The 13089-nt window shown below is 37.5% G+C and overlaps 1 protein-coding gene across 12 annotated transcripts in view; it reads left to right on the top strand.

The window, feature by feature from the left end:
• TAOK3 (TAO kinase 3) overlaps window positions 1-13089 on the top strand; it is a 186371-nt gene that overhangs the window by 155603 nt on the left and 17679 nt on the right. For all 12 annotated transcript variants that reach the window (XM_069557946.1, XM_069557948.1, XM_069557949.1 and 9 more), the window contains 3 exons: window positions 4233-4469; window positions 6459-6587; window positions 10412-10615. In XM_069557946.1, the coding sequence (XP_069414047.1) occupies window positions 4233-4469; window positions 6459-6587; window positions 10412-10615 (570 nt within the window). The remainder of the gene's footprint in view (window positions 1-4232; window positions 4470-6458; window positions 6588-10411; window positions 10616-13089) is intronic.

Consider the following 13089-nt stretch of genomic DNA (forward strand, 5'->3'; position numbering starts at 1 on the left):
ATGAAATCTTCAATTGATTTTTAAAAATGCAACCTAATCATTGAGCTGACTGTGAAATTGTTTACCTGAAAGAGTTTGATAGACAAGCATAAAAATACTAGAACCTCAGCATAAATATACCAGAGGCTGCTTATCAAAATATTGCACATCTTCTCTTTTCCTTTTTCTTCGTTTTTTAATCTCACTAAGATCATTGCTGATAATATTTTTCACTTGTTCTACTGCCCAACTCACATGACCATAGTCTCTCAATAAAAGTGTTGAATGAATGAAGTCTCTTCCAGTCCTCTTATCACAGAAGAATTTGGATTTATAAGTGTGCATTTCAAAGCTCCTTATGTCAGTTTTTCTGTATAAGGCAGAATTGCCTGTGGTCAGTCATTACTTTAGTATGAATTTGAAACATTTTTTTCCCTAGGTGTTATAAAGAGTGGAATGACAAATTTCTGATGCCAGTATGTGACTCATTCTATTCTTTTTAAGAACTTGCTATAAAGTTCATTTGTTCTGGGTGCTGAGGTGGCCAGTTTTATTATATATGTTATTTTGATTCTTCCACATAATTAGTCTTGTAAGTTGGCCTTGATCTCTTAAGAGGGTAACATTATCAGCCACCATACTCCTCCTTTATCTTTAGTAAGTTGTTTATTAGCCTCCTAGTGCAATGTTCTGTACTTGGGATAGGCATAAAGTACACTTAGGATGAAGTGGTTTGTTTTAGGGCCAAATTTTGCTGGAATAAGTAGGGTAGAATGCAATGGCTACAGAAACTTCCTGAAAAAAAGTTCAGTCTTCATTTATGGTTTTTTATTTTTATATATTATTCCAGATATATGAAATAGCTAGTTCAGAGTCAGAAATTATATATACTTATAATCCACAACCTGGATACAGGTACGGTTTTATTGTTAAATTTGTCCTTTCTCTTGGATCCACTTCTTTTTTAAAATTTTTTATTGTAAGATAATTGCTTTACATTATTGTGCTGGTTTCTTCCATGCATCAACATGCATCATCCACAGGTATACATATTTCCCGTCCCTCCTGAACCTTCCTGCCACCCCCCAACCCTATCCCACCCCTCTGGGTTGTCAAAGAGACGGGGTTGAGCTGTCTGTGTCACACAGCAAATTTGGATCCACTTCTATACTATGTCTCCATCACCAGAAATGCTGAGGGGAAAAAAAAATTACTGTTAGTTTGGCAGAAGAAGGAAGCCTACATATATACAACATCTCCTATGTGTCAGACACCTTGCTAGGCACAAATATTATTTCATCATCGCAGTAGTTCCCCTTTACAAATGAAGATATTATTGTTAGACTTCAAAAATTTATGTAATTTGCCCAAGATCAGTTATTTAGGGAGGGATGGAATGAGATTTATCTCCCAGAAACCTATTTAGTGTAGTAAGATGATACTACCCATTTTTTGTTGATCACATTTTTGAGGCTATCATTTTAAAAACCAGTCAATTACATTTTGATAACTTTTTCAAAACTTCAGAGTTATTCAGTTTGTAGTTTAGACTTACCATTCTCTCCAGCTCTCACTCTTTTGGGTATTTGGTTCCCTCCATTACTTCATAACAGAAAGTTTCATTTCTTCTCTGCCTTGGTGTTATGAATTTCCTCAGTCAATTCAGGAGCCTAGGACCTTAGTTCAAATCCCAGGCTTTATGAAAATTAAGGAAATAAATTACATGTGAAAGCACATTGTGTAAACCATAAAGCATGATTAAAATTATGAGCTATTTTTCATTGTTGACCAGATATTGTATTCATAAAACACAAAGTATAAACTTAAAACATACTGAATACATAACTATAATAATATATTTTAATGTCTTTCATGTTAGACTTGATAAATGAAATATAATTATACTTTTATTTAAATTCATCTATCTAGCTTGAGCATGGAACTCTAAAACTCAGTAACTAAATGTACCTGAAAAGACAATTACTTTGAAATTTAGAAATTATGGTTGTAACAAATGAAAGGTGATATTAGGAGTTTAAGAAAGTGATTATCCAAATTACGGGATGCATTCGCATTTACAAGCAAAATGTCTCCCCTAACATTCAGTGATGTACAATGATAACATGGTGAGCTTGTAATTTGTCTATACCACGTGCTTATATGATCTGGTATGTGATAGGACCACCCTCTTCACAGGGACTCACCCACCAATCAGGATAGAAAATGTTCTAGATACAACTCATTTCCATTTTATCTTGAGGCTGCCTGGTTTAGGGAAGTGGCTATCCTGAGACTAATTTATTGACCACAAGCCAGTCAAACAATGTGCTGGCAAATTTAAATGCGTCATGATGGCTGTATGTAGAGTGTGCCATGCCTCAACTTTGAGACTTTGATTAAGGAAGGGATGATCAAATAAGAAAAAAATAAATTTATGTGTGAAACATGTCTCAAACTCATTACCCCAAAACAGACACTTTACTGCCGTATTTGTCTGAAAAAGAAGTGAACGTGAAAAGAACTAAATGGTATCCTTTCAGTTGACTGGAATTTTTTTCCTCTATAATTGTGTCAGAAAGACACAAGAAAGTGAAACATATATATATATTTCAAGCTAATTTTTCCTTTTATCATGAAATAAATACATGTTAAAAAAATAATGATGGCAAAACATTTTCTTTAAAGTGTCAGGTGCCTCTTTGGTGATGCTGTCCTGTTTTTTGTTTGTTTTTTGGTCTTGAAACATCTTCTGCTCTTATTCTTTATTCTTAAAGAGTGTTGTCCTTTAGAAAAGAAAAATAAATATGAGAAACCTAGTGTTAGATTCAGCTGGAAAGATTTCAGAGTTCGCCTTCTGTTTAATGGTGTACTTTGATAATGCTATCCAGTTACAGAATAGCACTCTCTTGATAGTAAGGACTCAGTCAAGAATGCAGGGACACCTTCTAAAAAGAGCAAAGAAACAAACTGTCCTTTGTACAAAATGTACTTTGACCCATTAAATGAAAACAGTAGAGAATTAAGAGCAGCATGAAAATTTCCAGTAAAACTTGTCTGCGGGTTAGGCTGGGGAGAAGTGTCTTATAGTAGTAGATTGGAATGACTGAACTATATAGTGTAAAACAAAATTAAAGTTATAATTATGTAATTAAGACTTTCTACTAAACTAGGGAAGATTAGAAGGAAGTGACCAGAGACTCTTAACAAGACAATAATGAGGGGTTGTAAATTGAAGAAAGGACTGGAAAATCAGAAAAGGTTTAATAGAAACAAGAGATGCTGAAATTTACACTTGCAATCTTCAGTTTGTTGGATAGTCACTTGAGAATGGGTTAAGGAAAAATTACTAAGAAAAGTAGCCATCCCAAAATTAAAGGAATCTTTTCTCATCAGAGAGCAAGTGTGTGTTTGTAATTGTTAATATCTCTTTTGTGGGGAAGGGGAGGAAGGAGATAGATGATTTAAAAGGAAAGAGCTTGTTCTCACTCTCACTCAGTTCATATTAAGAAGCAGAAATAAATCTCATTCAAACTGTGTTAAAAGGATATTCAAGATTCCTATGACTGTTAGAGATGTGATCTTTAAAAAGAAACAAATAAGCAGTATGCTGTAGTGCAGTGCCTCCCAACCAGAGAGAGATGCCCACCAGGGGACATTTGGCAATGTCTACAGACATTTTTAATATTGTCTTGACTTGGGATGTGCTACTGGCATCTGTTGGGTCAGCCAGGGATGCTGCTAAACATCCTACAACACACAAGGTAGCCTCTCAAAACCAAGAAATATCTGGCTCATTTTCAGTAGTGCTAAGGTTGAAAGACCCTAGTGTAGTGGAAATAGCATGTGCTGTTTCTGATATCAGATAGAAATGGGTCTGCATCCCAGCTCTAATCTTTATTATCTATATGACCATGAGGATATATATTGTGATATATCAAAAATCTGTGAATATTTTTGGCTGAATGGATACATTAATTTCTTAAGTCTCAGTTTCTTCATCTATAAAATGGTGATGGTAACAATACTTCAATAACTATTGATGGTAACAATAGAATTAACAAGTGAATGAGATGGTTTGTAGGATTAGAGACGACCCAACAGAGTGCCTGGAACATGTGAGTGTTCAGGAAATAGTAACTGAACTGATGCTGATGATGATAAATAAAATTCTACCAGAGGGTTCTTCTGCTTTGCCTGAATGTTCCTCTTCCATGAATCTGGTAACCTGAGTTCTGTTCCCCAACCCAAATCAGGTTACACGACAGATCCATGAGCATGAGCAGGAGAACGAGTTGCGGGAACAGATGTCAGGTTATAAGCGGATGCGGCGCCAGCACCAGAAGCAGCTGATCGCCCTGGAGAACAAGTTGAAAGCTGAGATGGACGAGCACCGCCTCAAGCTACAGAAAGAGGTGGAGACACATGCCAACAACTCGTCCATCGAGCTGGAGAAGCTGGCCAAGAAGCAAGTGGCTATCATAGAAAAGGAGGTCAGTATACACACTCATGCCCTCGTGCCACAGCTAAACCAAGCCTGTCTCAGTCAGCCACATCCCGTGAGCAGGAGGCAGGAGTGATGTGCTTTTTGGTGATGGAGGAACAGGGTTGCTTTGGGAAGGGGGATCCAGGTTTTATGAGGCTACTTAAATTTGTCATTATAAGTTCAAACAGTAACTGAAAGTATATATTGCATCCTTGTCTATTCAGTTGTATTCTGAGCATCAGTTCCCTGATGGAGGTATGATGCAAATAAAAAGAAACAAGATGCTTCTATCCTATGGAAACTTGTACCTTTCAGGTCTGTTTCTGTGCCTGCCTCACCCTCAGTCCTCTTCAAAAGTGCTCTACAAATAGTCCCTTTTAGTGGTCATTGGCCTACGAATGGGCACCTTACCAATGGCAGCAAATAGTTGATCTGGCTACTGTTGGGTCTTCTAGGAACATCTTTCTTCCCTATCCAGGTTCTAAACTAATTTTAAAAACAGACAAGATGGGGGACTACCCTGGTGGTCCAGTGACTAAGACTCCATGTTCCCAATGCAACAGACCCAGGTTCAATCGCTGGTCAGGGAACTAGATCCCATGTGCTGCAACTAAAGGTCCTCCATGCTACAACTAAGATCTGGCACAGCCAAATAAATAAATATATATATATTTTTTAAAGGCAGGAGGGTAATGCAGATAGTCAAAATATCACTTTATTATTACCAATAAATGTTAGAGAAGTGATTTATATCTGAAGGGAAATGGGCCTAACAATCCCGAACAAAATTAAACAGACTCACCCACCCAGGCACTGGCAGTACTAAACCAGTTGCCTTTCCCACCCCGATAAGACTTATATAGTTACATAGTGTGGGAAAGCAGGGGTGAATTTGTGCTCCCTGGGGATGGAGTAACTGGGGACAGGGTGTCAGGGGTGCTTCAGTAATCAGGCTTACTAGCTCTCTCCCTCTTTCTACATGGGAGGAAACATCAGAATTGTAGGATCATTCCCCAAAACAGCCACCAATCTAGAGGCAGTGTGTCATGAAAACCTCTGCCCATGTAATATTGATTAAATAAACCAGTCAGTCTTTCTTGGGAATTAGATTTGGTAAATATGTGGAAAAAATTGTTCATATGGAAAAACTGTTAATAATAGAAGATAAAAGTGAAAGAGTCATAGAAAGAACCAAGAAGCATACTTCCCCGCCTCTATTCTCTAAGTATATCATCTTACATGTGTGCTTCACCTATGGTTCCCTTAAGCTTAAATTTGGTCACTTTCAGGAGCCAGTATTGGTTGGGTTATCTTTTATTTGGTTTATTTTTTCCCTTCCAAGTACTAACCAGGCCCCACCCTGCTTAGCTTCCAAGATCGGATGAGATTGGACGCATTCAGGCTTATATGGCCAAAGACTAGTCTATTTTCTATCCATCTAGGAGTCCTCAAAATGTCCTATAACCAACTATTGTGGATTATAGCAGATCCTTCAGAAAACAAAAAGTCATTACTTTTTGCCTGTTATACTAAAGATGACCTCATTCAGATATCTGATGGTTGAAATAACCAATTAGAGAGTTAAATTCTTGGGGGGAAAAAAAGAAACTGGCCAGTCATGGTTATTTATCTATTTTATAATTTAGCCCTTCGGCCACCAACAATATAATGAAGAGTTTTTATTATAATCCTTGGTCCACCTTTCATCACGTTTATTTTATATATGTGTCCAATAAAACACATTTACAGTTTACCTTCATGTTTTTCCCATAATTGGGAATATATTTTTTGATGGTAAAAGTTTAAAAAAATTTTTTGTTTGTTTAAGATACAAGAGAATCAAAACAGGTACTTCCTTTTCTGTGTTTTATGGATTATGTGTCCAAAAAAATTATACTGTTCGGTACGTTTGGACTCTTTGAATGCATTGGAGAATAGATAGCTGAATTCTGTGTTAAGAACAATTCATCCTATATTATATTTGTTATTTTATCAGGCAAAGGTAGCTGCAGCAGATGAAAAGAAGTTCCAGCAACAGATCTTGGCCCAGCAAAAGAAAGACTTGACAACTTTCTTAGAAAGTCAGAAGAAGCAGTATAAGATTTGTAAGGAAAAAATAAAAGAGGTAAGCATACCATTATTTTGCAGTCATCAAGTTGCCATTAGAATGGCTAGACTTAAAATCAGTTCATCTTACATTGTGAACAATATCGTAACCCATTAATGCTCAAACTTTCTAATGTAATCACCTAAAGTGATTATTAAAACAGATTGCTAACCCACTACTAGATGTTCTAATTCAGTGGATCTGGGGTGAAGTTTGAAATGTTCATTCCTAACAAATTCCCACATGATGCTCATGGTGCTTGTCCAGGAACACTTCAGGAACCCTCTAAACCATTCTTGCCTACTTCTGGTTTATTCTCCACATGTCAGCCAGTGATCTTTTCAAACCATAAGTTTCATCATATCACTTCATGATTATAATATTTATTGACTTCTCATTGCTCTTTCATTTGTATTTGCTCATTGATCAAAATACTAGAAGTCCCTACGTGGTCAGCTACCAGCCTCCCTTCTTACCTCACAGCAACTTTCCCTTCACCTCTTACCCATCCCAGCTCAGCACTACTCCTGCCACAGTGGTCACCTTTGGGTCCTCAAGTGTATCTATCTCTGCCCATCTCCACAGTCTTCGCTCACACTCTTTCTTCCACCAAAGTGCTCTCCCCATCCCCATCCCCACTCCCAATCCCTTTCCAACCTCCTTGTAAGACTAAGGATTGTTTATTAGTACCATAACTTAAATTTCACTTCCCCAGGAAAACTTTCCCTTGACTGCCTTGACCAAAATAGGTACCTCTGGTGTTATAACACTAATTTTTTATTTATATATATATCTATATATAGATATATGATTATTTGAGCTATTTTACCCTACTAGCCAGTAAGCAGTAAGAGCAAAGACCATATGCCTTTTTCCTTTGTGTCATTACTTCCCTATGCCTGGTACATGTGAAATATTTGATCAGTGAGTGATTGATTCTTTAGTATTTGGTTGAAGACCTCTAGTGGACTTAGAGAGTTCCTCTGAGGAACTGCAGTTTGAACTGGAAGCTCAAGTGACTTCACTTCTCCTTTTACCAGGACTTATAGCTGCATTGCCTGCAGTTCCATAGACATTCCTTCTCATAAGACTTCGGGTTTCTCACTTGTGGACTACTAGTGTATTAAGGCTTAACAGAAGTCAGATGGGACTTGATTTAGTATATGAAATCAGTCACTTGGGCACATATTCCAAGTTAACAGTATGAGAGTTAGCTAGGTTCCTCTTCAATTTTGTTTTTGCTTTTTTTAAATCAATAACTAAAAGCAAGTACCTTGGGGTTTGCTCTGCCCAGAAGGGTCACTGGTAATTGTTGGAACTGACAGAATTTCTGTCTGACCTGCACTGCCAGAATGAGAATCATCCCTGACACTGTAAGGTCTGGAAAACCAGGCTATGGAAAGAAATAGCCCAACCAAGAAGGTTTACACGCTCTCCGTTTTCTCTTACTTATTTCTTGATCTGGATTATTATATCCTAATAGATGTTACTAGATCACAGAGATAACCTTGATTTTTCAGTAACAAATTTTGGAATTTTCTCAACTGCAGATAGATTTTTACTTAGAGCTCCATGTGTTTTCTCATGCTCTGGAAGCCATACTTTATGGCTGCAGCCACCATTTTGAGCATCTGTACCAAAGGTATTTGGAGCTTTGTATGAACTCCATCTTTAGAAGATGCTCCCACAGAACAGCGTTCGAGAGTCCCCACTTAGTCCTCAGGCATAGAGCTATTCTGGGTTTGCCATACTCAGATTTATGAGTGCTAAAGACCACAGGCCTAAGCGTACAAGTCCTTCACATTCTCATGAAGAAAAACAAACCTACACTCAATTTAAGACAGCCTCTATAATAAGACTTTCTCTATGCAAAGCTAGTATTACTCCTTATGAAGTAAAGCTTAGTTCAGACTGTTGACTTCCCTGGTGGTCCAGTAGTTAAGACTTTGCCTTTTAGTGTATGGGGTTCTATCCCTGGTAGAGAAGCTAAGAGCCCACATACCTCTCAGTCAAAAAACCAAAACATTAAAAAAGAAAGAAAGAAAAGAAGCAATATTGTAGCAGATTCAATAAAGACTCTAAAACTGGTCCACATCAAAAAAAAAAATCTTTAGGAAAAGAAAATGTCATGTATGCTTAAATATTGATATAAAAGGTATCATCCTAAAAAAAATAAAAGGTATCATCCTTGAGATGACAGAACAATCTCCATTATCCCTACTGTTGATAGATAACTGGGGTCTGGGTAATCCAGAATGATGGATGATCCAGAAATAATTTATTCTTGATTTTGAAATGAATTTTTATGATCATATTTCAGTTTGGATGTGCAATATAGTGGGTAATGCCAAACCTAGTAGTGAAGTCACAGCATCTAGAAATGAGTCCACCAGCCTTCCTGTTGTGATCCCAGCTTACTCCATGATGGAAATAGCTCTTGTTTTTATTGATTCTAATATTTCACTTGAGATTTCACTGGAACAGAAAAATTGAAAGTTGATTTACAAAGACTTCTTAGCTAAGTGCAAAAACAGTCTAAACAGTGTGTGACGTCCACATCACAAAACATAAGTAAAATAGGTATAAATAAAAGATTTCAACTGAATAGTTAACCAGATATTAAAGGTCCAGCTTGTAGATGTGAACAGTATGAACAAAGGATGCCCAATACTTTCTCTAAAAGTGATCTTCTTACTTTCCCCGTAGACTAACATCTTCTTAACTGTTCTGATTTACTGCTTTCTTCCCTTCACCCATATGATCTAAAACAATTATGTATTTTGTTCTTTTGGAAATGTAGATGGTTTATTATTTACCCTCTAATACCAAATGAAGAATGCTTTTTCCTAAAATTTAAACTACTGACATTTGCAGCATTACCTCCCGTCTGTGACATCTGCATACTTCTCTCCATCTTGTCACCACCTCCTTTGTCCATGCTATAATTATATCTCATCTGGACTTTGTGATAGCTTCCTAGCTGTCTCCATGGACATGCTCTTGCCTCCTTCATTCTGGTTTCCACATGGCAGCCAGAGTCATCTTTTTTGAAATGCATCTCATTATGACACCCCCACATATATGTAAAATCCATTTCTCCTGTGCTAAGGCTCAGTATCCTTAACTTGACCTGTAAGGCTTCCAGTGGTCCTGCCTACCTATCCAGCTTCATCTCATGTCACACTGTATCACCTGCCCTGACCTTCTCTCAGTTCCTTAACTGCACCATGTTTCAATTAACCTGCCCTAACAGTTTTGCACATACTGTTTCCTCTGCCCAGAGTATTCTTCCCTGTCCTTTTTCACTGGTTAACTCCTACAGATTTTTGAAATTTCAGCTTAGTTGTTACCAAGGTCAAATATTTTTTTATTAAACCCTCCTCAAACCAAGTACTTAAACTACACAGTAGTTATCACAGTAATCTCCACTTAATTTCTGTGGTTCTTTGATTTTTGATTCTAGACTGTAAAGCCCCATGATGGCAGATACTATGTTTGTTTGCTCACCATTGTATCCTTTGCCTTGCACAGCACCTGTTGCATGATAAGATCTCAGCAAGCATATATTGGTTAAATGAGTGAACCCATGATTTCTGAGCATGAGAAGACAGAGACATGAAGGCTAACATGTCTCCCTCTCGATTGATTGAAAAAAAAGGGAGAGGGACATATGGCAGGGGGGAGTGTTTTTTGCAACACCAAGCCTTTCTGACCTTACATTCTCAACTGCTTTCAAAAATAATGTAATCTACACTGCAGTAAGCTATTATAGTTCCTTTTGCCTGATGAGCTTGGCTTTCTTTTTTTTTTTTTTTTTTTTTTCGGTTTTTGGTTTTGTGAAGGAGATGAATGAGGACCATAGCACACCCAAGAAGGAAAAGCAGGAGCGGATATCTAAGCATAAAGAGAACTTGCAGCACACACAGGCTGAAGAGGAAGCCCACCTTCTCACTCAGCAGAGACTGTACTATGACAAAAACTGTCGTTTCTTCAAGCGGAAAATAATGATCAAGCGGCATGAAGTGGAGCAGCAGAATATTCGGGAGGTATGTATTTTGTCCATAACTATCGTCCTTAACTTATGAAGACTGTAAGCTTTGTGAGTATCATGACTGTGTTTTGTCCATACCTATATCTTTAACCTATACAGACTTCAGTGTGACGCCTGACACAAAGCAGATAGACAAAAGTGAAAGGGAATGAGTTTACCATTGATCAGAGAAAGCCTATTTACAGAACAAGGAATCAACTTTTTCCAAATAGAATTTTCTTGAACACCTATTATAAGCCAAATTCATGCAGTGGAGAATCAAAAGAAGTAGAATAGAGAATTTTTGCTTTTAGCCTGTTTGCCAAAGACTTGAGTTTTTGTGACTCTCTGTGAAACACTTATAAGAACAGAATGGTGCTCTACAGTTAAGGTAATTCATTCAGTCATCCAGCACTTACAGAGTGCCTTCTTACTTACTGTGCTGGAGATGCCAGGGCTATTGAAATGCTATCCTCCCTACCTTCAGCTTTCTCTGAAGACGTGAGAAACAGACACGTAACACACTAATCACAGTGTAATATGTTGTCTACCATAGTAGACATAAATTCTGACAGGCGTATAGTCATGAAAGGGCTTGGAAGAGTCCGTGACTGAAGAGGAGTTGTGTATTCTGGGTGTGTGGAGTGGAGTGTTAGATCAGGAACAGTTGGAAGCAGAATGGAGGGCCTAGATTCTTAAGGCAAGGCTTTTAGATTTCAGCCTGAAGTCAGTTGCATGGGTATGAGAGATGGTTTTTTTTTTTTTTTTTAATTTATTTATTTTTAATTGAAGGATACTTGCTTTACAGTATTGAGTGAAGTAAGTCAAAATGAGAGAATTTTAAGCAGAGAAATGACAGTGAGAGTTTTTCTTTGTTTTGAAGAATGAATGCCTCAGCATTGAAGATAGCCTAGAGTGGTACAAGGCAAAATACAGTGAGGTCAGTAAGAATGCCTTTTCTCACCTGGAAGAAGCAGTGGGGATATAGATTAGATCTGAGTGACGTTTCTAAAGAAGAACTGACAGTAATTCAAACCAAATGCTGTGAGAATTTCAGAAATAAGAGTCAAAAAATGAATGCAGAGTTTCTAATTTGGAAAATTGGACAAATATGATGTTATTCTCTGAGATGAGGAATACAGAATGTGAATTGGTTGCAGAGACAAAGTTCAGTAGGAAATCACTGTGACCTGGAATAATACAAGAAGCCCTCAAGGGAGCTAACACATTGGTAAAATTATCAAAGTCAGATTAAAAACCCAGTGTTAGGCTGCAGGAGGGAAACAAGCCCTTCAGGCACATTTAATGAGAATGTGAATTGGTGTAAGCTTTTTGGAGAGCAGTATTCAAATGGGAAGGAAAAGAGCAGACTAAAATTTATTGAACACGTAATCATGGGCCAGGCTCAGGCTGTTTATCTGTGTTATCTCATCTTATTGGAAGAGGGAGAAACTGAACATTTTTGAGCCAGGCAGTGAGTGATATGGCTAACATTCTGCTTTACAGAGATTAGCCCAGTTTGGTGGTGATGCACAGATTGATTAGAGCGTGCGTGGTCAGTGGGAGCAGTATTACCCCCTGGGGAGTAAAAAGGGAGTTCTTGTGGAGGAGGAGTCTTAGATATTATAGTGACTTGTGGCCCTCTGAAGGGCTACAGTACATAAAAAAATATACAGTACATGTTTGTTATTAGCATTTCAGTGGTGAGGATAATCAGGGAAGGGTGGAGGCTAAAAAGGCCCCTGATGGAAATAATGGGGGGAAAAGGTTGAGAAACATTGAATTTAGAGGGAAGAAACTAGAAGCAAAGAGATCTGGTGGTAGGAATAGGCTATAGACACAGATAGGGTGTTAGCTGGCAAAAGAGAGATGGGTTTGAAACATTTTGAAGTATAAAATAAGCTGGACTTGGGATACAAAAGGATATGAGAAAGAGACGAGGGTACAGGCAAAGTTATTTCTAGGATTTAAGAGCTGGGGAAATGTAGATTTGGGCAGAAACAGGGAAGCTTAGAGAGAGGTATTGGTAAGAAACTGGTTTATTCAATATTACATGTGTTGAGTTTGTTAGAAGGCTAAAAAATTCAAATCAAAAAGTCCAATAGCCAGTTAGAAACAAGGTATTTGGGATTCTTTCCATCTGGCAGTTATTATTTTTGTTCTAGTGTCACGTATTTGGAAGAAGTCTGAGATTAAGGGGCAGTTAGTGCCAATAAAAACTATAGAAGACAATTATTCCTCCAAATGATAGAAACTATATTCATTAGTATCAGATTCTAACCAACTGGGTGAAGAATAACTCTACAAGGGTTTATTTCTGAAAAATCTAGGTTTTCCTTTGTTTAGCCTTATTCTGGAGCCACCTTAGTGAAAATGTTCGGTTTTTTGTCTTCTATTTATAAAAGAACATTGAAAAATGACAAATGCAGAAAAACACTGAGTTGTGAAAGTGCTTGATAATCCCATCCCACCCATTTTCTACCCTGAGAC

Source organism: Ovis canadensis, chromosome 17 (genome assembly GCF_042477335.2).
Source record: "Ovis canadensis isolate MfBH-ARS-UI-01 breed Bighorn chromosome 17, ARS-UI_OviCan_v2, whole genome shotgun sequence".
NCBI classification, from domain to species: Eukaryota; Metazoa; Chordata; class Mammalia; order Artiodactyla; family Bovidae; genus Ovis; species Ovis canadensis.